General features: G+C 42.5%; 1 protein-coding gene across 6 annotated transcripts in view; it reads left to right on the top strand.

Annotated features, from left to right (window-relative positions):
• Positions 1 to 25559, top strand: part of kat6a (K(lysine) acetyltransferase 6A) — a 59098-nt gene that overhangs the window by 28315 nt on the left and 5224 nt on the right. For 2 of the 6 annotated variants that reach the window (XM_088337024.1, XM_088337023.1), the window contains 13 exons: positions 207 to 322; positions 4653 to 4735; positions 4931 to 5050; positions 8238 to 8554; positions 11273 to 11385; positions 14014 to 14129; positions 15991 to 16132; positions 18086 to 18247; positions 20626 to 20719; positions 20821 to 21052; positions 22439 to 22631; positions 22706 to 23413; positions 25245 to 25506. In XM_088337024.1, coding sequence (XP_088193150.1) covers positions 207 to 322; positions 4653 to 4735; positions 4931 to 5050; positions 8238 to 8554; positions 11273 to 11385; positions 14014 to 14129; positions 15991 to 16132; positions 18086 to 18247; positions 20626 to 20719; positions 20821 to 21052; positions 22439 to 22631; positions 22706 to 23413; positions 25245 to 25506 — 2658 coding nt within the window. The remainder of the gene's footprint in view (positions 1 to 206; positions 323 to 4652; positions 4736 to 4930; positions 5051 to 8237; positions 8555 to 11272; positions 11386 to 14013; positions 14130 to 15990; positions 16133 to 18085; positions 18248 to 20625; positions 20720 to 20820; positions 21053 to 22438; positions 22632 to 22705; positions 23414 to 25244; positions 25507 to 25559) is intronic. The other 4 variants (XM_088337028.1, XM_088337027.1, XM_088337025.1 and 1 more) reach the window with 4 other exon arrangements.

Raw genomic sequence — 25559 nt, 5'->3', positions numbered from 1 at the left:
TGAATAGAGAGAGAAAAAGAAAGCGAAAAAAAGAGAAAGATAAAATGAATAAGGGAAGTGAAACTGCAGGAGAAAGAGAGACAAAATTTAATCCTGGATGCTTTTTTCCAGCTCCTTCTATAAAGATCCACTCTGGGCACCGTTGTCAGTCAGCATTCGCGAGACAACGCTAAACATGTTTTTTTGCTTCCGCCATCTTCCTGCAGGCCATCCGTCCTGTCTCAAGTTCTCCCCGGAGCTTACGGTGAGAGTCAAGGCGCTCTGGTGGCAGTGCATCGAATGCAAAACGTGCAGCAGCTGTCAAGATCAAGGAAAAAATGCCGTAAGTGGATGAGCGGCGAAGGTGTTGTTCTTTAGAGCTCGATGGAGATGATGGCCGACGTGGCGTAGTGCTGAGCTTGTGCTATTTTGGTCCTTCATTGCTATTCAAGGAGTATGTAGAGAGAGATCGTTTTAATTCCAAGGGTTTTCTTTCGCCCCTTTTCAAATGGTTATAAATGTAGAAGAAAATGATGCTAAATGGTCTGCATTTCTGTAGCGCTTTTCAACTCAATGAAGACCTCCCTAAGCGCTTTACAATGTGCTTCACACTTACCCATTCACCCTCACACTCGCACACCAATAGGGAGTCAGCCTCCAAAAGTTTTGAGGATAATCAAGATGCTAAATGGTAAATGGTCTGCATTTCTATAGCGCTTTTCAAGTCAATGAAGACCCGCCAAAGCGCTTTACAATGTGCTTCACACTTACCCATTCTCACACACAAATAGGGAGTCAGCCTCCAAATGTTTTGAGGATTATCAAGATACTAAATGGCAAATGGTCTGCATTTCTATAGCGCTTTTCAAGTCAATGAAGATCCACCAAAGCGCTTAACAATGTGCTTCACACCTGCCCATTCACACACACACTCGCACACCAATAGGGAGTCAGCCTCCAAACCTTTTGAGGATAGTCAAGATGCTAAATGGTAAATGGTCTGCATTTCTATAGTGTTTTCAAGTCAGTGAAGACCCACCAAAGCGCTTAACAATGTGCTTCACACTTACCCATTTACACACACACACACACACACACCAATAGCGGCCATGATCTATTTTGATAAGTGACTTTCCAGTGCATTTATACAATAATCACAAGGTCATTTTGTTGGTTCTCCTGTTATACTGATCAGTTTCAGTGTTTCCCGTACAATTTTGTGAGACCCCGGTGTTTGAACAGTCTTTGGTCCACAAAATACCTAAAAAACAAACTACAAATTAAAAATATGAACTCGTTAGTGCTATAAAAAAAACTTACTTTTTTACAAGAAATTGACACCACACACTCTTCTGTTAAACAGCAGGGCCCGACAGCCTTTCGCTGGTTTACCCCTGCCGCATCATACGAGTGCCCCGCCCATCCCTTAGAACGCGTCTAAACATCCCACTATCATTTTACAACACCTCTCCACTCATTCCTATCACCAACACAAAAAATATGTATTAAAATGTGTTAAACTCAAAACTCACCTCTTCAGACTCGCCTTTACTTGACCACCTGCCTCTCACCCCCACCCCCCTTTTAACTCTACTGTGTTTTGTTTGCTATTTATCACTTTCTTGTTTTACTCTCGTTTTCTTTTTGCTTTGTTGTTGTGTCCTACTCGATGTACAGCGACCTCTGGAGCCCTTAAAGGCGCGTCGAAGTACAATGTTTTATTATTATTATTATTGTTATTATTATTATTATAATAAAGCAATGACATATATCATTAATCTCTTCTTACTATGTGTATTACCAAACACAAAGTGCTAAGCTGTGAAGGACTGTTTCCGATTCTTCTGTCATAGATGGACAATGCATAATGTTTTAGATAGATATAGATAGATAGATACTTCATCCTCGGAGGGAAATTCACACTTCCTGCAGTATCCTTGTGTTGAAAAATAAAATAATAAAATGAAAGATATTGAATACAAAAATAACCAATATAATGTGTTGCTAAGAGTATTTAAATAGTGCTACGGAAAATACACACTGTCATAAAAATAGGGTAATATGCAAATATGGGGGTGGGGTTGATGTGGGCTTTTACTCCCCCGGGTGGAGTTAAGAAGCCTCATGGCATGAGGAAGAAATGATCTCCCCAGTCTGTCCGTTTTGGAGCCATTAGTATAATGAAAATGACTCCAAATAAGGATCATTTTCCTGCTTTGACTCATTTTTTTAAATCTCCTTTCCTTCTTCTAGTCCTCCGTATTGAAATTTTTCTTGCCCTGTTCCTCTGCTCAAAGTGCTGCTGCGGTGACCCTTCCTATCCCTCCCTTGTCTGCGCAGCAAACAAAAACACATATACTGTATTAACCAATTAAGTCTAGTCAAGTCATGTTTATTTGTGACACCCTTAATCAGAAAGTCTCAAAGGGCTGCACAGATCACAGACTATTGCAAACTACAGACCATTATGACACCATCCCCTAAAGTGCTTTGAGAGCTCCTCAGTTGAAACCCGATATAAATGCAGTCCGTTTACCATTTGAATCTCCTCACCCTTTTGCATCCACCCAACAACTCCACTGCACCAGCTCAAGCCACATCACATCAAAGCTAAAGAGTCAAGTCATGTTTATTTGTGACGCCCTTAATCACAAGGAGTCTCAAAGGGCTGCACAGACCACAGATTATTGCAAACTAAAGACTATTATGACACTATCCCCTGATCTAAAACCTACATGAGGGCAAGGAAAAACTCAAAAACCTAAACATGAGGAAAATTGGGAAACCTTGAGAAGGGACCGCACATGAGGTATTCCCCCTTCCAGGATGACCTGGCCAAAATGGATAGTGCTTTAAAAAACAATAAAAAAATAAAAATAAAATAATTAATGTATAACATGAAATAAATAATAAAATAAAAAGTTTGACCAGGTGGCAATGCATGTCAAACATTGTATGCGGGAAGATTAGATATAATAATAAAGACTAGATGAAGAAAAAAAAAGAAAAAAGATGGTCAGAATAAATAGGCACAATTCGGAAAAAGAAAAGACAAATATAAGAAAATAATAAAAGAGAAAAAGAGAATAGAGCAAAAAAAGTGAAGAAATACAGAAAAATCAACTTACAAAAGGGGTATCCTTAGCAGCAAGATGGCGAACAATCAACCCTTTAGTTAAGCCTCATGCTATGTCAGGTTATTACAAAGTTCTCAATCTTTGAGTATTCAAAAATGCATGTTTATAAGATAATTCGTGTATTTTCGCTTAATATTCAAAATTTCAAATCAATTCGTTTTGAAGTAAGTTTATTTATCACTAGGATGGCCTAAATAATACACACTGTCCCTTTAATGTTTAACGGCAAAAACCCATAAATACATGCATAGTTGCGATTTTTTTCATTTTTCTTTTTTAGAAGAATAAAAGAATAGAATAGAATATGCCTTTATTGTCATTGTTACAACATGGGATATGCTCTGCCAACGAAATTGGACGACTCCATTCCACATTTACATTGAGGATAAGCTGGGGGGGGGGGGGGGGGGAGGTCATAGTGATGAGGGGAATGAGGGACAAACAGAGTTGGTGGATACAACCGGAATGTTTGATGTTTAATCTTACATTACACATAGTTCAGTGTTTTTCCCGAATTGCTCAGTCCACATATTGAATGGATTTGGGAGTACAGTCCATAAACATGCCCGATTAAAGTCGCCGTCGACGATAAAGCTCCGTTGGGGTGTGCAAGCTGCTGTTTATTGATAGCAGCGGGCAGGAGATTTAGCTAACGTTAGCATCCGGTGAAACGGTTAGCGGTGGAAAGTAAACAGCAAACACAAAGACCACAGTTAACTCTCCCGGTGCATAGAAGTGTCTGCACGATACTGCTAGAAACTCCATATCGAGTGAGCAGTGTGTGTCAATGGTTCGGCTGTTATAGTAGTAGCGCTTACTATATATTGTAATACTTTGTTACTAATGATGAATGTATAAACAATTTATTAACCAAAAAGAGAGTGAGAGGACAAACAATGTGCAAGCTCACCATGGCGTTTGCAATGTTTTATATAATAAGATAGCGTTAGGCTATTTTGCTCACCTTCACGTTTATATATACAGGGTTGGGTAGGGTTATTTTAACTGGATTACTTTCAATTACTTTTGGATGACTCCAATACCAAATATTCTAATAAAAGACAAAAGAAACTAAATAGGAATAAAATGATGACTCACAACACGTGGTAAGCTTTCTTTCCTGGCTTTGATCTCTTTGATCTCCGGCAAAACGAACATAAAATTCAACAGAAACAAAATGAAAATCAATCCAAACAGCTTGCCGACATCATTTTTTCCGTTCCATGTGTTCCGTTACTCCTCAAGCCTGCACAAAATGGAGTCATTTTATTCATATTTCGTTTCCTTTGTCTTTTATTAGCATATTTGGTATTGGAGTCATCCAAAAGTCATTAAAGTTAAGTTAAAGTAACCCTACCCAACCCTGTATATATATTTAAAGCTCTTACTATATTTTTTAATAATAGTTTGAGAGCCTGGCAGGGACCTATTAAACCCTGTTAACCACTACGAATTACTTGTATAGTTTTAAGACCCTGGTCCAAATGTCCCATGTATTTTTGACTCACCAAAACATTTTTGTGTCTCTTTACTCAGGACAATATGTTATTTTGTGACTCATGTGACCGGGGCTTCCACATGGAGTGCTGCGATCCTCCCCTCACGCGGATGCCAAAAGGTAAATAAACAAAACAGGTTCTTTGACTTTGTATCGGTGTTGTCTTTATTGCAGTTTTACAACCGCATATATCAAATATCATCTGCCAGGAAACGTAGCCATGCTCAGGTCCTTTCTGTGTCATTATGTTTTTCATCTTTTTGTTTTTTGTAAATCTACCAGACAAATATATCTGCTTTATTTTTCCCACTATTGGCCCAGGAATGTGGATCTGTCATATCTGTCAACCGAGGAAAAAGGGAAAGAATCTTTTGCATGAAAAGGCTGCACAAATCAAACGGCGCTATAATGCACCACTCGGACGTCCCAGGAATAGGTAAGGGAAAGCACGATTAACAGTTTCCATTAATGCTTCATTTTCCATCCCGTGTTTATCATAACTCGACTGTATTGATAAAAGGGTTTGTACGGGTGCTTGAAAGCCTTGAAAATGCCTGAAATGTATGCTAATGTTGTCAAGGAATTTTGGGTGAAGTGCTTGTAAATGTTTGCTCAACAAGGCTGCTTAAAAATGACGCCGACACTGCTCCCTGGTGGTTCGCTTTGCCATTGCATTCCTTTCTCCCTCGTGATTAACAGCAGCCTCATTAGTTTAGTTTGTATGGCATTGTCCTAATAAGCATCATCGCACCCTAGTGTTGCGCCCATGTTACACCTAAACAGGGCACAATGAAGGCTTGCGTCTGTATTATGGATATTTATTATGGGCCATGAAAAACAATGGTGCTTTGCAGTGGTAAATTGTTATGGGAAGAACTTCCTGTAACTGAAAATTTAACTTAATTTTTACCCAAGGATATCTCTCCAGTAAGCCTTGATCTTTGTTGACATACTTCTTTTTATTGTGTCAAAGCAATCTTTCTTTAGTGATGTTCTACTAAACGTCTTAATGAAACGTCTTGGGATCATTACTTACTTACTTATTGCTCCAGCGAAGGTCGGGGGGTCCCGTCCCTGTGCGTTGAGCCGACCAGATGAGCCAGGTTTTTCCAATGCTGGCGGTCTTGTGCCAGCTGTTCTGCATCCTCTACGGCAACTCCGTGTTGTTGGAGGTCGCCCGCAACGACGTCGAGCCATCGAGTGCGGGGTTTCCCTCGTGGTCGTCTCCAGCCTGCGGCCTTTGGGTCAAACTGGAGAATGGCTCGTGTCGGATGGTCTGGTGGTAGACGAAGGACATGGCCAAACCAGCGGGTGCGGCGTTGTGCGACCAAGGAAGATGCTTGGGGCTGGCACGTGCGGGCTCTGAGCTCTTTATTGGAGACTCGCTGGGGCCACCTGATGTTCTCGATGGTTCTGAGAGCCCTGCTATCAAAACCATCGATTCTTGTGGCCAGGGTGTCGTTCAGGGGCCATGTTTCTGAGCCATAAAGCAGGATAGGGAGTACGGCGAGGTTGTAAATGCGGAGCTTCGTCTTGCGTGCGATGGTCTGGTGCCGCCAGAGTGGTTTCCAGAGAGACTGCAGAGCAGATGCTGCCAGGGCTCTTCTGCGGAGAATCTCTGGTTTTAGGTCCCCATTGTCTGTCACCATGGACCCCAGATATACAAAGCTCTTGACAGGCTCTACGATGTCGCTACCAATTTGGATGGGAGGTGGATCTGGTCCATCACCGACATACATGAACTTGGTTTTCGTCCAACTCACTTGCAGGCCAAGCCGCGCTGCCTCTTGGGATCATTAGTAGACCAAAATTTTCTGAGTGAAGGCTACGAGCAGGAAAGTAGGGGGGAAATAAATCTGAAGGCTATGAGAAAGCAAATCCATGCATATTTTTTTTATAATACCAACAGAACCTTACAATCGCATCTTAAACTGACAGGGAGCCAATGCAAGTTAGCAAAATTCGGGGTCGTGTGATCAGTCTTTTATGTCCTTAGTTAAAAGCATCACTGAAGCATTTTGTACCTGCTGCAGGCTTTCAATGCTAGACTTTGGGAGATTGGAGAGTAGTGCATTACAGTAACCGAGACGGTAGGTAACAAATGCGTGAATTAAATTCTCCGCATCAGACTGGGACAGCATTCAAATGATTGTTTTTTGGGGACTAAATATTACTCACTGTCTGGGGGCCAAGTACTGAACCCTGCGGAACACCACAGGTAACCCTAAAGGGCTCAGATGTAATTTCGCCATATTTAACACAGTCCGTCCTATCTGAGAGGGAGGATCTGAACCATAAGAGGACGGTTCCTGAGAGACAAATCCATTTTTCCAAGCGTTCTAGTAAGATATTATGGTCCACAGTGTCAATGGCAGCACTAAGGTCCAGCAGCAGCAAGAGTGGTGAAGCGCCAGAGTCCATTGCCAGTAGAAGATCATTGGTTACCTTAATCAGGGCTGCCTCAGTAGAGGAGTTAGCCCTGAATCCTGATTGCATCGATTCAAATAGATTCTTTTCGGATATAAAATCATTCAGCTGCTGTGCCACTACTTTTTCAAGTACTTTAAAAAGAAACGGTAGGTTTGACACAGGTCTATATTTAGATAAGCTTTCTGGATCAAGGTAGGGTCGTTTCAGTGTAGGTTGAATAACAGCGGACTTAAAAGCCGCTGGGACTACACCTGAGGAGAGTGATATGTTTATAATATTTAGAACTGAAGGTCCAAGGACCCCAAAAAGACCTTAAATCAGCGAACCCGGAAGCGGGTCAAACGGTCAAGAAACTTTTCGGTCTTTTCAGAGTTAAGGCACAAGAAGTTGTGTGACATCCATTCTTTTATCTCAGTGAGGCAGGCCTCCAAATTTCTACAGATTAGTGTGGCAGATTCCTCTATTTGCTATTCGGAAGATGAAGTTGAGTGTCGTCTGCGTAGCAATAGAAACTGATATTATACTTGCGAAAAGTATCACCTCATGGAAGCTTGTCAATGCTGAAAAGAAGGGGGTCAAGTACTGAACCCTGCGGAACACCACAGGTAGCACTAAAGCGCTCAGATGTCATTTCACCCTATTTAACGTGCGTCCTATCTGAGAGGTAGGATCTGAACCATAAGAGGACGGTTCCTGAGAGACCAATCCATTTTCCTAACCGTTCTAGTCAGATATTATGGTCCACAGTGTCAAAGGCAGCACTAAAGTCCCGCAGCAGCAAGAGTGATGAAGCGCCAGTAGAAGATCATTGGCATTGCAATATCGATTACATTTTGTTTAGTCGTGCAGCCCTAACATACTGCATGGTTTAGTCTACTATCAGATAGTCATGTTTAAATATTTTTTGCTCAAAATAAAATGGTAAAACATACACAGAGGAATATTCTAGTTAACACTAAACATGAATGTGATAATATAATGAATAATATCGCCTCATGGAAGCATGTAAATGCTGAAAAGAAGGGGGCCAAGTACTGAACCCTGTGGAACACCATTGTGATTAAGAGCTATACAAATAAACATGACTTGACTTGAATTTGGCCATGAGGTGTATGAGACGGCGAACTTCAAATCCAGGATTCTATGATGACATGAGAAAAAAAATGTAACTCTGTTCTTCGACGTGTTTCCAGGCCGGGGCGGCCTTTCAAAAAACTAGGCGGCCGCGCCCGACGGAGGCGCTCGGCCTCGGCCAATTCTTCGTCCAGCTCCTCTTGCGAAGGTTACCCCGGCGACGACCGGCTACTTTTCTCCATGCGGGACGGCGACGACATGACGCAAAGCAGCCTCCGCTTCAACAACAAGACCAAGGGATTGATCGACGCGCTCACCAAATTTTTCACGCCGTCGCCGGAGGGCCGCAAAGCGCGCCAGGAAGTCGTGGACTACTCCGAGCAGTGTCGGATCAGGAGGAAAGCCAATCGCAAAGGAGACGGAGACGACAGAACGGGTACGTTGAATTTGTCTTACAAAATGTAGGTACCGTATTTATAGATAGATACTTTATTCACACTTCCTGCAGTAGCCTTGTGTTGAAAAATGAAATAATAAAATAAAAGATATAGAATACAAAAATACCTATTATAACGTCTTGATATAGAGTATTTAAATAGGGTTACGGAAAAAACGCACTGTCATAAAAATAGGGTAATATGTAAATGTGGGGCTGGGGTTTCATGTGGGCTTTTACTCCCCCGGGTGGAGTTCAAGAGCCTCATTGCATGAGGAAGAAATGATCTCCTCAGTCTGTCTTATGAATACTTTTTAAATAATTGTTATTTTACAACTGTCTTGATACAAATAACGTGGCAAAGAAAAATGTAAATGTACTTATTTCCAATTCCCACTTCAAATAAATAACATTTCCTGACATATTTAAAAAAGGCTTTGTTTCAGGTTTATAACATGTATTCTAGACAAATAATTGAAAAACATGATAGATAGTTTATTCATCCCCGTAGGGAAATTCACACTCCCAGCAGTATCCTTGTGTTGAAAAATAAAATAATCAAATAAAAGATATAGAATACAAAAATACCCAATATAACGTGTTGACAGAGTATTTAAATAGTGCTACGGAAAATACACACTGTAATAAAAATAGGGTCATCTGCAAATGTGGGGGTGGGGTTTCATGTGGGCTTCTACTCCCCTGGGTGGAGTTAAAGAGCCTCATGGCATGAGGAAGAAATGATCTCCTCGGTCTGTCCGTGGAGCAAGACTGTGACAGCAGTCTGTCGCTGAAGCTGCTCTTCTGTTTGGAGATCATGCTGTGGACTAGACCACCAATATAATATAAACAACATACAAAAAGGCTCTAGATTTTATCTCATTTTCACACTCTTTATCCACCGTATCGGAAATGTTAGAGAATGGAAAAAAACAGAAAGATGTGATTATATACTGGACTGTCTCAGAAAATTAGAATATTGTGATAAAGTTCTTTATTTTCTGTAATGCAATTAAAAAAACAAAAATGTCATACATTCTGGATTCATTACACATCAACTGAACTATTTCAAGCCTTTTATTATTTGAATATTGCTGATTATGGCTTACAGCTGAAAAAAACTCAAAAATCCTATCTCAAAATATTAGAATACTTCCTCAGACCAAGTAAAAAAAATAATTTTATAACAGCAAAACTAAATCAAACATTTGAAAATGTCCATTGATGCACTCAGTACTTGGTTGGGAATCCTTTTGCACGGATTACTGCATCAATCCGGCGTAGCATGGAGGCAATCAGCCTGTGGCATTGCTGAGGTGTTATTGATGCCCAGGATGCTTCGATAGCGGCTTTCAGCTCATTTGCATTTGTAGGTCTGGTGTCTTTCATCTTCTTCTTAACTATACCCCACAAATTCTCAATGGGGTTCAGGTCAGGGGAATTAGCAGGCCAATCAAGGACAGTGATGCCATGGTCAGTGCACCAGTTACAGGTGGTTTTGGCACTGTGGGCAGGTGCCAGATCATGCTGGAAAATGAAATCCTCATCTCCATAGAGCTTTTCAGCAGATGGAAGCATGTAGTGCTCTAAAATCTCTTGGTACACAGTTGCATTTACTCTGGACTTGATGAAACACAGTCGACCAACACCAGCAGCTGACATGGCTCCCCAAACCATTGCTGACTGTGGGAACTTCACACTGGATTTCAAGCAACTTGGATTTTGCTCCTCTCCAGCCTTTCTCCAGACTCTGGCGCCTTGACTTCCAAATGAAATGCAAAACTTGCTTTCGTCTGAAAAGAGGACTTTGGTCCACTCTGCAACTGTCCAGTGCTTCTTCTCCATAGCCCAAGTCAGACGCTTCTTCCGTTGTCTTGAGTTCAGAAGTGGCTTGACCACGGGAATACGGCTATTGTAGCCCATTTCCCGGACACGTCTGTGAACTGTGGCTTTTGATACCTGGACTCCAGCTTCAGCCCACTGTCTTTGAAGCTCCCCCAAATTCTGGAAGCGGCTCTTCTTCACAATTTTGTTAAGGCTGCGGTCATCTCTCTTGGTTGTGCAGCGTTTCCGGCCACATTTTTCCCTTCCAACAGACTTTTTGTGGATATGCTTTGAAACTGCACTCTGTGAACAGCCTGCTCTTTGAGAAATTTCTTTTTGTGTCTTACCCTCCTGATGGAGGGTATCAATGATGGTCCTCTGGACAGCAGACTGATCAGCAGTCTTCCCCATACTTGTGATTTAGTTTACTGAACCAAGCTGAGTGTTTTTAAGGCTCAGGAAACCCTCGCAAGGTGTTTCGAGTTAATTAGATGATTCAGGTGACTAGTTGAATAGCCTACTTGTATACTTTTTCATGATATTCTAATATTTTGAGATAGGATTTTTGAGTTTTCTTAAGCTGTAAGCCAAATTCAGCAATATTCAAATAATAAAAGGCTTGAAATAGTTCAGTTGATGTGTAATGAATCCAGAATGTATGACATTTTTGTTTTTTTAATTGCATTACAGAAAATAAAGAACTTTATCACAATATTCTAATTTTCTGAGACAGTCCAGTATATAAATAGGCAACAAAAAAAGCAGCACCTGGTAAAGAACTCTTTGGTGCATATGATGATGAATTGGATTTTAAGACCGATTAAGTTAATGGGATTTTTTTTTTGAATTGCAATCCCGCAAAGATGGTTTTTAATTTGTTTTCGATGCGTGCAGACAATCAAGAAGGAAGCGACTGGCGCGATGAAGACGACAGACTGCCTGGCCACGAAAACTTAACGGAGAAAGACATTGAGCTGTTCAGGCACATCCAGGAGCTGGCGCTACAGGTATTCGGCTCATGGGCTTTTGTGTTTTATTTTGCTCAAAAAAGTTTTGGGTTTTTGATAACTATGATGTGGACTGTTGAATTTTTTTTTCATGAATCGTAGAATATGCATTATTATTGATTAGTGAGTGTTGAGTCACGAGAGAGAGATAAAAGAGGGAGTATGAGACAGAGAAAGAGAGGTAAAAGAGGGAGTATGAGAGAGAGAGAGATAAAAGAGGGAGTATGAGAGAGAGAGCTAAAAGAGGGAGTTTGAGAGAGAGCGATAAAAGAGGGAGAATGAGAGAGTATGAGAGAGATAAAAGAGGGAGTATTAGATAGAGAGAGATTAAAGAGGGAGCATGAGAGAGAGATGGATACTTTATCCATCCTGGTAGGGAAATTCACACTTCCGGCAGTATCCTTGCGTTACAAAATAAAATAAAAGATAAAGAATACAAAAATACCCAATATAACGTGTTGATATAGAGTATTTCAATAGTCTTACGGAAAATACACACTGTAATAAGAATAGGGTAATATGCAAATGGAGGGGTGGGGTTTTAACGTGGGTTTTTACTCCCCCGGGTGGAGTTAAAGAGCCTCATGGCCTGAGGGAGAAATTATCTCCTGAGTCTGTCCACGGAACAAGACTTTGACAGCAGTCTACTGTATTTTCCGGGCAATATGTCACAGTTTTGTTTTACAAAGTGTGACTTGTTCTTAAGTACGACTTACGTGTGATATTACAGTATTAACACATTATTTTATTATTTCACATGTTACTTTCTCACTAAACCGCAGGAGGGAGCTTTAATAATAATAGTACATTGTAGTGCCTTTCAGGACACCCAAGGTCGCTGTACATATGAGTAGGACAAAACAATAAACGAAGAGCAAAACAAGCAAGTAATAGTCAAGATTTGAAGGTGGAGAGGGCTGCAGAATTTTGGAGGTCAGGCTGGAATGAGTTCCAGAGCTGAGGGGCAGAGCGGCTGAAAGCTCTGCTCCCCATGGAGCAGGCAGGGGTTATAGTGAGATGGAGGGAGGAAGACGATCCGATGGTGCGGGATGGCGTGGCAGTGTGAAGGAGGTCGGAGAGGTATGAATGGCCATGTAGGTGTTGAGCAGGATTTTGGAATTGATTCTATGGTAGATTGGGAGCCAGTGGAGTGTCAACAAAAACACGAGTAGTCAATGTGATGGGTTTATTTACCCTACATCCTTTATGCTCGAGTTACCTGTATAACCCCCAGTATGATGAATGAATGAATGAAAACTTTATTCGAACATTAAAATAAAAAACAGAACAGAAACAATAACACAACAACAAAATAATGTTACATAACATGTTAGAAAAGGGGTAGCAAGAAGCAGATACTTATATTCCCTACCCCTTCATCTTCCCTATTAATTACACCAATGATAATGACAACCATAGTAATAATATTAATAATAACAGTAAGGATATAACAATAACAACAAAGTTAACCATAGTTTAAATCAGGGGTGTACAACTCATTTTAACTCGGGGGACACACGATAGAACAAAAATTCTGTTGGGGGCCGGACTAGTAGATTAAAGAGAAAGAAAAAGAGAGACAAAGAAATAAAAGAAAGAGGGAGGGAAAAGGAGAGAGGGCGGGACAAAGAAAGAAAAAGAGAGATAGGGAGAGAGCGTGAGAAACAAAAGATAAAAAGTCATGCGAGAGGAGGGAAAAGAAAGGGAGAGGAAGGAAGAAATCCAAAAAGAAATAGAAAGACAGAAGGAGAGAAAAGAAAGTGCAAAGGGTATAAACAGAGAAAGAGAAAAAAAAGGAATTTGGAGCAAAAGAGGTTTAAAGACACAGAGAGCGAAAGAGCAACAAAGGAAGAGAAAAAGAGAGACACAGAAAGTGAAAGAGACAAAGACAGTGGGATAAAAGGGGTGGAAAAGAAGGAGAGAGAGAGAGAGAGAGAGAGAGAAATAAATACAAGTACAGTGTCTTTGTTCGAGGCACCTGGCTTTGGCAACGTCAAGTTGACATATTTTAACCTGCAGCTTGTTTTTCTCTCGCTCTTCTCTGAGTGTTGTCCCGTGGGCCGGATTCAATCCCTTAGCGGGCCTGATCTGGCCCGCGGGCCGCCTCTTTGACACCTGTGGTTTAGATGCACTATTCCCAATCTCTCGTATCACTCATACCCCATTTTCTTCATCTCTGTATTCTGCCAGTAATGTTTTTTTGTATTTAAATTTGAACACGTGAATAGTTGGACATTGTTTGATCTCATCTTGTAATCTGTTCCAAAGTTTGACTCCGCATACGGACACACACATACTTTTCCTGGTGGTTCTCACCTTTGGGATTAGGAATTTACTACAGCCACTTAAGTTATAACTTCCTTCTTTCAGAATGATACATACTGACATTACACCTTTTCAGCCTGTTATTCTCTTTTTTATTTTAAATTGCGTTGCAATATGACATGTATATTTTTTGGTGTTGGATTTATTAAATTGATAGCGCCCCAAAATGCGACGTCTAGTCCTGGTGCGACTTGTAGACTGGGAAATACGGTATTTGGGTTGTTGGCAGTTGATTACTCTGTCATTTATTTTTGAGCACTGCATAGCAGTCATGTTAACCTTTCCTCTTTGTTTCCCTCACAGAAAGTCGGGGTTACCGGTCCACCAGACCCAATGATGCGATGTCCCGCAGTCATCGAATTTGGAAAGTTTGACATCCAGACGTGGTATTCTTCTCCCTACCCACAGGAATACAGCAGGTTTGCATAATATTGACTTCTTTTTGCAGTGGCCCGAAGTTTTGGATTGAGAATAGAATATACCTTTATTGTCATTGTTACAAAATGGGTTACGGTATTGTGACAACGAAATTGGGCATGACACTCCAGTTTCACACATTCACAGTGAGGTCAAAAAGCCAAGAAGATAAGGTTATAAAACAAGGAGGATAAGGTTATAGTTTTAATTTATACAATATTTACACAAGGAATGTCGGCATGTAGGATGTTACATACGGTTTGATAGATAGATAGATGGATAGATACTTTCTTCATCCCCTTTGGGAAATTCACATTTCCAGCAGCATCCCTCCGCTGAGAACAATACAATAATAAAGCAAAAGGATTACAATATACAAATACCCAATGTGACGTGCTAATACCCACTGTAGCATGTTGTATAGAGTATTCAAATAGTGCTACATAAAACACACACTGCAATAAAAGTACGGTAATATGCAATGTAGGGGGTGTGGTTTAATGTGGGCCTTTACTTCGCCGGGTGGAGTTCAAGAGCCTCATGGCACGAGGAAGAAAAGATCTCTTCAGTCTGTTTGGTATCGTAATACAGTTTGGTATCGTAAGGGTTTTTGCAATATGCATTTGGTGCAAAAATGGTCAACATAGTGCAAAAAAAATAGTCAACATTGTGCAAGTTGAGCAGTAAACATAATGCAGTCAACATTGTGCAAGAAACATAGATAGATAGATAGATACTTTATTCATCCCCGTAGGGAAATTCACACTTCCAGCAGTCTACCCCGTTGTTTATTAACAGATGAACATGATGCCCTAGCGGTGCTTGTAGCGAAGTGGATGACGTCACGCTAGTCCAAAAGTTCGACATCCCTGCGGCAGATGGAAATCTTTTCTTTGTGAAAATCCAGGGATACACCACCTCGTGTTAGCAAGTCCGCCTCCTCTCCGATTCCCCCCGGCTTTCGTGTCTCTGTTTAGCGGCGTTGAAGCCGGATTGCTCCGGGTGGCTACACGTTAGCGTCCGGAATGCTAAACGTGAGCCACGTTTCTGCAAAACACAGCAACTGCGCTCCCTGTGCGCTTCGATGTTTTCCACCAGCACTCGATGATCTTATTTGGTCGTGAGTTCGCATTTACCATGATTACGGACGGTACCGAAGACTTATAACGCCGCTAGCCGCTTCGCTAGCTCCGGCTCTTTCTCCACGATAGGCCCCTTCATCACGCCGGCACGAGAATTCTTCAGGGCAAGGAGTACCATGAGTACCATTTACGTCCGTATGAGGTAGTGTTTTTGTTTTTTTTAGTTTTTTGTGCGGTGTCTGTTTAGGGTGGTGATGGCTCTGGGAAGAAACTGTCTCTGAGTCTGTTTGTTTTTGTTTTGTGTGGATTCATGTTATTATTCATAGGCCAAAATAGTGTCCGAAACTCGTGACAAAAGATTAGCGGACACCAGGGCAGAAAACTAAAAAGTTGCCTTTCATTATTATTATTTTTTTAAATATTTTTTTATATTTTTTTGTATTTTTAATTTTTATTATTATTTATTTTATTTATTTTTGACCCGCAAAGCTCTGAACCCGCGAAAGTGCAACCGAGGAGTAGCGAGGTTCCACTGTAGTTCATTGTTGATGAAGAATGGTTGATTCTGGTTAATTCTTGTGGTGTTAAATGACAGCTTTGTTGGATATTAAAAAAAATGTTGTGCTAGTCATTGATCTTAGTGTGGCATACTGATTTACAAGAAAATTTGAAAAGTGGCACTCCGCACCGAAAAGGTTGCTGACCCCTGCTGTAGACTTATCAATAGAATAATGTACATCTTTGATCCTATCAATGACACCTTGAATCTCTTTTATCCTAGACTACCCAAACTCTACCTGTGCGAATTCTGCCTGCGCTACATGAAAAGCCGTAGCATCCTCTACCAGCACATGAAGAAATGCAACTGGTTCCACCCTCCCGCTAATGAGATTTACAGGAAAGACGACGTCTCTGTGTTTGAGGTAAACGGGCGCGCCGACATTGAAAGATGGCCGCAATAACAGCGACCGGATTTCTGGACAGTCTCCATGATGGATGAGTGATGACCTTACAGTAGAGCGATACGTCATGATTATGACTGTCAGGTCCTGATTTCCATTCCCTCCGTACCCATCTGGCTTCACGTCATTAATTCTAGACCCGAGTCGATTCGAAATGACCAGCGATTAACTCCGAATGGTCACTTGCCTCGAGACGAAAGCTTTGGTCAGAGAAAACATCATGGCAGCTTGTTTATTCATCCATCCATCTATTATCTGCACCGCTTATCCTCAGTAGGGTCTCGGGGGTGCTGGAGCCCATCCCAGCCATCTTCGGGCAGTGGGCAGGGGACACCCTGAACTGGTTGCCAGGGCACACAGGGACAGACAATTTTCTCGCTCATTCACACCTAGGGATGATTTTTGTTAGGCCAATCAACCTGACATGCACGTTTTTGGAATGTGGGAGGAAACCGAAGTGCCCGGAGGAAACCCACGCAAGCGCCGGGAGAACATGCAAACTCCACACAGGAGGTTCGATCTCACGACTCCAGAACTGTGCCGCGCACGCGCTAGCCACTGCTCCGCCGTGCTGCCCCGTGTTTATTCAATTTGATTGAAATCAATATGATTTCAATAAACAAGTTACGGTTTTAATGCGGGGGCGGGAGAGCCAGCGAGAGCTGTCGCGAGGAAGAGAGAGGTGGGGAGAAAGAGGGCGATCGCAAGAGAGGGGGAGAGGGAAAGGCAGAGGGGTAGAGAGAGAGCATGAAGGCGGAAAGTGAGAGCAAGCGCAAGAGATGGAGAGGAGAGTGAGAATGCGTGAGAGAGAAAAAGAGAGGGTGAAAGGGGGAAAAGAGCGAGTAAGCGCAAGAGTTAGGGGGGAGAGAGGGGGAGTGAGCACGAAGGCGGAAAGTGAGAGCAAGAGAGATGGAAAGAGAGGAGAGTGAGGGCGTACGAGAGAGAAACGGGTGGGAAAGAGGGAAAGAGAGCGAGTAAGCGTGAGGGATAGAAGGGGTGAGAGATAAAGACAAGAGAAGAGGAGAAAGAAAGCGCGAGCAAGAGTATAGAAAAGGGGGAGGAGAGAGATGAAAACAAAGATAAGAGAAAGACAGGGAGAGAGAGATTAAAACAAAGAAGAGATGGAGAGAGATTAAAACAAAGAGAGAGGGAGAGAGATGGAGAAAGATGAAAACAAAAAAGAAGAGCAAGGGAGAGAGAGCTGAAATCAAAGAAGAAAAGAGAGAAAAATGAAGAGAAGAAGAAAGAGGGAGAGAGAGATGAAAATGAAGAGGGAGAGAGCAATGAAAATGAAGAGAAGAAGAAAGGGAGAGAGCAATGATAACGAAGAGAGGGAGAGAGCAATGAAAACAAAAAGAAGAGAGAGGGAGAGATGAAAACAAAGAGAAGAAGAGAGAAGGGGAGATGAAAACAAAGAGAAGAAGCGAGAGAGGGAGATGAAAACAAAAAGAAGAAGAGCGAGGGAGAGAGATGAAAACAAAGAGAAGAAGAGCGAGGGAGAGAGATGAAAACAAAAAGAAGACAGAGAGGGAGATGAAAACAAAGAGAAGAGAGAGGGAGAGATGAAAACCAAGAGAAGAGAGAGGGAGAGATGAAAAAGGGAAAGAGAGGGATGATGAGAGAGCTGGAGAAAGCGAGAGAGAGAGCTATTTCAATGAAATCCTTTTACTATTCAAAAGTTTGATAATGATTCTGCACTTTTGCCTCAATACATTTGTTTCATGGATTGATGTAACGCGTGTTCAGCAGGGTATGTGTATTGTGGGGAAAAAATCTCTCTCTACTCCAAATATATTTACTTTTTGATTTTGCGATTCGAATGTACCCCCAGCGATAAACAAGGGAATACTTCCCCTCCTGGTTAGTCAATATATTCAGAAGGAACTCTTCTTGTTTCTCTTTTTTCCCTGAAAGGTTGACGGAAATGTGAGCACAATCTACTGCCAGAATTTGTGCCTGCTCGCCAAGCTTTTCCTGGACCACAAGACCCTCTACTATGACGTGGAGCCCTTCCTTTTCTACGTCCTCACACAGAATGATAGCAAAGGTTGCCATCTTGTTGGCTACTTTTCCAAGGTAAAACTCCATTTAGCGCATTCTTCTCATATGTATACGGGGTTCGTGTGGGTGCTTGAAATCCTGGCAAATGCTCGAATTTGCATGCTGTGTTTTCAAGGTCACTAAAATGCTTGGATTTTGGGTGAAGTGCTCGAAAATGCTTGCGATTGTTGCCATTGCTGTTTGGTGGCAGTCTGACTTCTATAGACCATGCAATAAATGGAGAACATTTTTCTAAATGTGTACGAAAACGAGGCCAACCCGCCTGCTCTTGTGGTAGTTCATAATGGCGTTATGTGAAGTGTCACTGTTCCCGACTGGTGGCACCCAAGAGGACAGCTCTATTTAGAAAACAGGGTCCTAAAAACCTCCGATTTTTTATCAAATAATATGTTAGCAATAATGGGAAAATATTATGCACAAAATTATGAAGTAAATAGTAAATTTAAATGTTTTGCAGGGGATCCCTGAAAATCTCGTGGAATATAAATAAGCTATATCTACAAAATATTTGAAATACAAAAAGTTTTTAGCATTTTACACACGGAACACATTTAAAAGCGAACAACAACACAAAATCCCTGTAAAATCAAAATAATGAAACAAAAATTGAAAACATTAACTCTGCAGTACTGATAAAATGCAGAAAAATGACCATTAACAATTTCATTTTCATCAATTTAAACGCAGATTCTCTGAAAACCACGCAAAAGAATATTAATGAAAATAAGCGACAGATCAACAGTCTCTAAGATTAAAAGATTGAATGCACTCTGCTTCAAAGCAATCAATATCAATAAAAACAAGTCCAACTTTGTTTTTTATGCATACAGTACTTACTTACTTTTTTCTCTTCCGTATTGAAATCAATTATTACCCGACACCTATGGATCTTTTTCCGTGTCGGTAAACAAGTGTGACATAGCCAAACTGTGCGTGCATTGTTGATGCGGAATGGCAGAATTCATGTCACTTTGTAGCAGCCCATTGACACATGTTAAATGGTCTGCATTTATATAGCACATTTCAAGTCCATGAAGAACTCCCAAAGCGCACACTTACCCATTTACACACACACTCACACCCCAATAGGGAGTCAGCCATGAAAGGCGCCTACCTGCTTATTGGGGGCATTAGGGATTCAGTGTCTTGCCCAGGGACACTTCGACATATAACACGGGAATCGAACCTGAGACCTCTTGATCCCAAGACGAGCGCTCTACCTCCTGAGCTAATGCGGCCCACGTAAAGGTTATAGATTCTAGATAGGTACAGCTCAAAATAGCTCAAAGTATGTGCTAGCAGCAAGATAATAGCAAGATTTGATTTTTGGTCAACCAAATTTTTCTTTTGATCGACACTTGAATTTTTTCTTTGAAGGTACGGGAAAAATGGAAAAATTGTGCTTGAATTTGGCCATGAAATCGGTGTACGAACCTGGTATGTTTGACTTGAATTGGCACCTAAACAAACTTAACAACTACCATGTAATCTTTGAGGAAAAATTCTTGCAATGGATCTCGTGAACTCCCATGCAACCTGCAAGTTGCGTCTAGAGTTGCGGGTTTTTAAAGCCAGTATTCTGATGAAACAGAATTTAGGTCGATACTTTATTCATCCCCGTAGGGAAATTCACACTTCCAGCAGTATCCTGTATATAGTTTGTGTAGTTTGTTAACAGGATGGCCTCGGGGTGCTGTGTTGTAGTTTAGCAACAGCGGAGGGGATGACATCACACGCAAGGCCAAAAGTTCCACGTCCCTGCAGCAGATGGAAATCTTTGTGCCCAGGGTTACACCACCTCCTGTTCACGTAGATAGCGAGTCCGCCTCCTCTCAGCTTCCTGCAGACTTTCGTGTCTCTGTCTGCCCTAATAGAGCTGAAGGTAGCTCCACGTTAGCGTCCTGGATGCTAGACGTGAGCCACGTTTCCGCAAAACACAGCAAACTGCACTCTGTTTGATTTTTCTCACCAGCACAGTCAGTTTGTCGGTCTTACTTGGTAGAGAGTTCATATTTCCCATGATTGCGGACGGTACCGAGGACTTATAACACCGCTAGCCGCTTAGCTAGCTCTGGCTCTGCATCCATGATAGGGCCCCCTCATCATTCTTCAGGGCAAGCCGTTGATTCCTCGAATAAACGCATTTTTGTGCGTTAAAACCCATAAGGATAGGATAGAAAGTCATCCAAAGTGTCGTTGTCAAACGGGCCGAAAAACAGCGAAGATAGAAGCAGACAATAAAAACACTCAATCACAAAAAGAGCGAAATAACACAGAGCTATTGGAAATGTTAAATTTAGTCCTATTACGCAATATCAAAGTCAGCTGTTAACAAAGGTTTTCACCATTGAGTTGTCATTTTCTAATGGCGGAAAATGGCCGTGTCTTTCCAGGAGAAACACTGCCAACAGAAGTACAACGTATCATGCATCATGATTCTTCCACAGTACCAGCGACAGGGCTACGGGCGATTTCTCATCGATTTCAGTAAGGATCTCTTGCACATTTCAAACGGCACACTGACGTTGATTGAAAGAAAACAGCGACGGATGCAATGAGTTCCTGTTCCTGTGCCTGTCTCCTCGCAGGCTATCTGCTATCCAAACGAGAGGGTCAGCCCGGATCACCAGAGAAGCCGCTCTCGGACCTCGGCCGGCTATCTTACATGGCCTACTGGCGTAGCGAGGTCCTGGAGTGCCTCCATAGGGTCCACGACAAGCAGATCACCATAAGACAGCTCAGCAAACTGACCGGGATTTGCCCGCAAGACATCACCACAACCTTGCACAGTCTCAACATGCTGGAGCACCGAGGAGAGAGGTGAGAGCGGGGAATCTGCACAACGCGTAGATAAACTGTAGGGGGCTGCACGATTTGGGGGGGGACTCGTTGGGATTTTTCAGACCAGTATTGCAATTTTGGTTCGGTTTAAAAAAAAAATTGTTAGTACTGCATACCTGTCGCCCCCCAGGGCTCCATGGCCTTACAAACGGTCGTATTTTCCCTTACAAAATAATTTTGCACCATATTTTTTTTTTCCAAACGTGTATTTATGTACCATATTTTCCGCACTATAAGGCGCACCGGGTTATAGGGCGCACCCCGAAAAAATAGTTTTTGGTCCTATATTTGACATACATAAGACGCACCGGATCATAAGGCGCTACAATGGGAACGTGGACAAAACAGTCAGATAGTTCAGTCCAACTTATTACCCCCTTAACATTCCCAAAGCTTGCAAAGAAGCAAATACGTGTCGTAGACACGTGCGGAAACAGTGTCTGTACGATGTCACTCAAATGCATCGTTCCAAATATCATTCGGAAGGTTAAGGTCTTGGGATTCAAGAAATGCCAACCATTCCTTAGTTTCTATTTTATTTTTCGCTCGCAACTTTACTGTGCATATGACAACAAACACTTGGAATTGAATTGAATTTAAAAAAAGAGCCATCACAGAAACATCGATATCACTCTGAAACAAGATACTGGGAAAATATATAGCCGGAGTAGCTCACCGAAGTCGTTGTGTTCAATAATAATGTGCAACCATGGTCCTCTTATATCTGTGAATCCAGGAGAATAAAATATTTACAAATACAGAATAGTAAAACATGCTTTCTCTATGCCGTGCATAACCAACCAAACTTGCTATTCACATTCATCTTTTTCGGCCAATTGCAGGCTTTGTTTTGTCCCTTTAGCCTATGCAAGCCCCTAAATGATAAAAAGGATCCGCCCCCTTTACCTCCGAATAACTTTAGCCAATAGTGATCGATTCAACTGATGATTGACACATTGGTTAGCCAATGAAACACCGGTATATAAATCCCAGCATACACCGCGGACTACTTGGCGTTCGGGGGAAAATCGAGTCGGCGGCTGCAAGTTAGTTGCAAGACTTTGCGACTTAATATTGATCCATATATAAGGCGCACTGTATTATAAGGCGCATGGTCAGCTTTTGAAAAAAATAAAGGCTTTTAGGTGCGCCTTATAGTGCGGAAAATACGGTACTTTTTTTTCTTAACTTCTTTATACAACATCATTTTGTTACGTCGTGCAGCCCTAGCACGCTGCATGGTTTAGTTTACTATCAGATAGTCATGTTTAAATCATTTTTACCCTAAATAAAATGGTAAAACATACACAGAAGAATATTTTAGTTAACATGAATGCGATAATATAATGACTTTTACCTTTTTAGAATGGTCCTGGTGCGACGAGACAAGCTGATAGAAAACCATATGGCACGTCTCAAAGCAAGACCACGTCAGCTAGAAGTCGACCCAGAGTGTCTCCGCTGGACTCCCGTGATCGTAACGAATACCGTGGTTTCCGACGCGGACGACGACGACGAGGAGAACGAACGGGAACAGAAAACGGACGATTGCAAAGAGGTAACAAGCACTTGATTGAACTCCACCAATCGCAGAGGATAAAACTTTGAACATGTTGTTTTTCTTTCTGTAAGAAGATCAAGACAAGCCACAAGCTACCATCGATGTCTTGGCACATGCGTCAAGCAAAGAAGAGAGAAGAAGAAGAGGAGGAGGAGGACGAAGATGAGAAAAAAGGGTTCCTCGGCTTTCCTGGAAGCCAACATTCTCCGACATCCCCCGCTGTCCGCTGTCCACCTGCCTCGCAGCCACCACGTCCACTCCTGCCAGCCAACGGAGAACGAAGACCCAGAGGTCGTCCACCAAAAAACTGGCCGTGGGGTAAAGGAATTAAGGAGAGCCAGCAGGTTGCAAGGCTACCTAAGGTCCGCCCAACTGAGGACGAGGACGACGACGAGGACGATGTAAGGACAGAGAAAGGAAAAATCGGCTGCACGAGCAGCCATTCCTCCTTATTTTCGACGGAAGCGAAAACCGACGAAACAAGCTTTCACGCCGTGGATATGGTCCGGCACCCCACAATAACTCCCACCCGAAGAGGGCGCCCTCCCAGGAAAAAGAGAGGCCCCAAACCCAGACAGTTGGAGGAGCTGAATGAGTCGCAGAGTCCCGGAGTTTCCAGGCTACACGATTCTCTTCCCATCAGGAAGACCGGCTTCAGCGATAGTAGTGAGGAAGAAGATGAGGACAACGACGACGACGAAGAGGTGGAGGAAAAAGAAGAGAGCAGAGCGTGCTCTCCTCCTATTCTGACAAAGCCAGCTATGGGGCTGAAATGCAAGGTACAAATAGGACAATTTTACTATTGTGACGATAAAAGCAATTTACAATAACATTCGGACTATAAGGCGCACCTGACTATAAGCCGCGCGTACATTTTTAAAGGATAAAACTTTTTTTTTTTTTTTTACACATAAGACACACCTGGGGCAGCACGGCGGCGCAGTTCTGAGGTCATGAGATCGAACCTCTTGTGTGGAGTTTGCATGTTCTCCCCGTGCTTGCGTGGGTTTCTTCCGGGCACTCCAGTTTCCTCCCACATTCTAAAAACATAAAGAATAAAAAGAATAGAGGAAAAAAGATCAAAGCAATCGGAGCAAAGCTCTCGATCTACCGGTCGATCGACGTTCCTACCCTCACCTATGGTCATGAACTTTGGGTCATGACCGAAAGAACACGATCCCGGATACAAGTGGCCGAAATGAGTTTCCTCCGCAGGGTGTCTAGGTTCTCCCTTCGAGATAAGGTGAGAAGCCCAGTCATCCGGGAGGGACTCTGTGTAGAGCCACTGCTCCTCCGCGTTGAGAGGAGCCAGTTGAGGTGGCTCGGGCATCTGATAAGGATGCCTCCTGGACGCCTCCCTCAGGAGGTGTTCCGGGCATGTCCCACCGGCAGGAGGCCCCGGGGGCGACCCAGGACACGTTGGAGAGACTACGTCTCTCGGCTGGCTTCGGAACGCCTCGTGGTCCCGTCGGATGAGCTGGAGGAGGTGGCTGGGGATAGGGACGTCTGGGCTTCCCTTTTAACGCTGCTGCCCCCGCGACCCGACCTCGGTTAAGCGGAAGACAATGGAGTAAAAAAGATATTGTAGTGTATAATACAAGGTAATTATATAGAATAGTTTAAAAAGAAAGAATATGTAAATAACAAGACGAGAGTAGAATAGGTCGGGGGAATGTCGTTGGCATAATAATAATATACTTAGTAACCTAATCAATTCCTGTTGAACATACGAATAGCGGAAGGGTAAAAACTCTCTTTATGACGTGTAGTCTTGCTCACAATGGAACGAAGACGGCGACCTGACGACAGGTCATCAAAGTATCTCCGAGCAGGGTGACCGGGATCGCCCATGATTTTTAGTGTCCGTTTTCTCGTTCGTTCGATGTCGATACCGTGCAGGGACGGGAGGCCACTACTTATTATTTCCTCTGCCGTCCTCACGACTGATTCCATCGTTGACAATTCTTTCTGATTGACGTGACCAAACTGTGATTGACCTAGTTAAAACGGATTCAATGATAGCACGATAAAAATTGACTAGAATGGATTGACAGACTCTGAATGATTTGAGTTGAGGAAGGAAGTAGAGCCTTTGTCTGTCTGACTTTAAAATATCAATAGCATTGAATGAATGAATGAAAACTTTTATTTCGTACATAAAATTCAAAACAGGACAAAAACAATGAGTCAACAACAAAATAATGTCACATAACATGTTCGAAAAGGGGTAGTCAAAAGCAGATGCTTATTTTTCCTACCCCTTTATCTTCCCTATTAAATACATTTTATAGATAGCTCCTCTTGTGTCCAATACAACAAAAGCATTGACAGTCCATGTGAGGTCAGCTGACAAGTAAGTACCCAGAAACTTGAATTTTTACAAAGAAAGACGGCACACGGAGTGCCGAATTTTGATAAGATTCGGTACCTTAACACCCACGCCTTTTTGAGGGGTACCTAGTGTTAAATATAAAAAAAAACAGCTACAGAGTCCGCGCCTTTTAACACGGTGCGCCCTATGGTGATGAAAATATGGTAGTTGAGTTGAGTGAATTTTTAAAGCATCAATTTATAATTGTGAAATTTCAATCCGTTTTCTGCTTTGCCCAGAAGCCGCTGAGAAAGCGCCGTTTTCGCCAGCGCAGCCACCCTCACAGCAGCGTGGTAACAGAGACCATTTCCGAGACCACAGAAGTTTTGGACGAACCTTTCGTCGACTCTGACTCGGAGATGCCCATGCCGAGACTAGAGGAGGAGAGCGCAGTGGGTCACCCCTTACGCCGCTACCCTCCCGCCCGCTCTGCGCTTAGGTTGTCCGACCCTACTCCTAAAAGAGGCCGGCTGTGCAACCTCTCGGACTCTGAGGAAGACGGTAGGAGGAGAGAACTGTTCTGTTCTGATGGCGTTTGGACTGCTTTGTCACAT

Source organism: Urocampus carinirostris, chromosome 5 (genome assembly GCF_059441175.1).
Source record: "Urocampus carinirostris isolate Australia breed hairy pipefish chromosome 5, RoL_Ucar_1.0, whole genome shotgun sequence".
Classification (NCBI taxonomy): Eukaryota; Metazoa; Chordata; class Actinopteri; order Syngnathiformes; family Syngnathidae; genus Urocampus; species Urocampus carinirostris.
The sequence above is the reverse complement of the archived record's forward strand: the minus strand, read 5'-3'. Positions and strand labels throughout refer to the sequence as shown.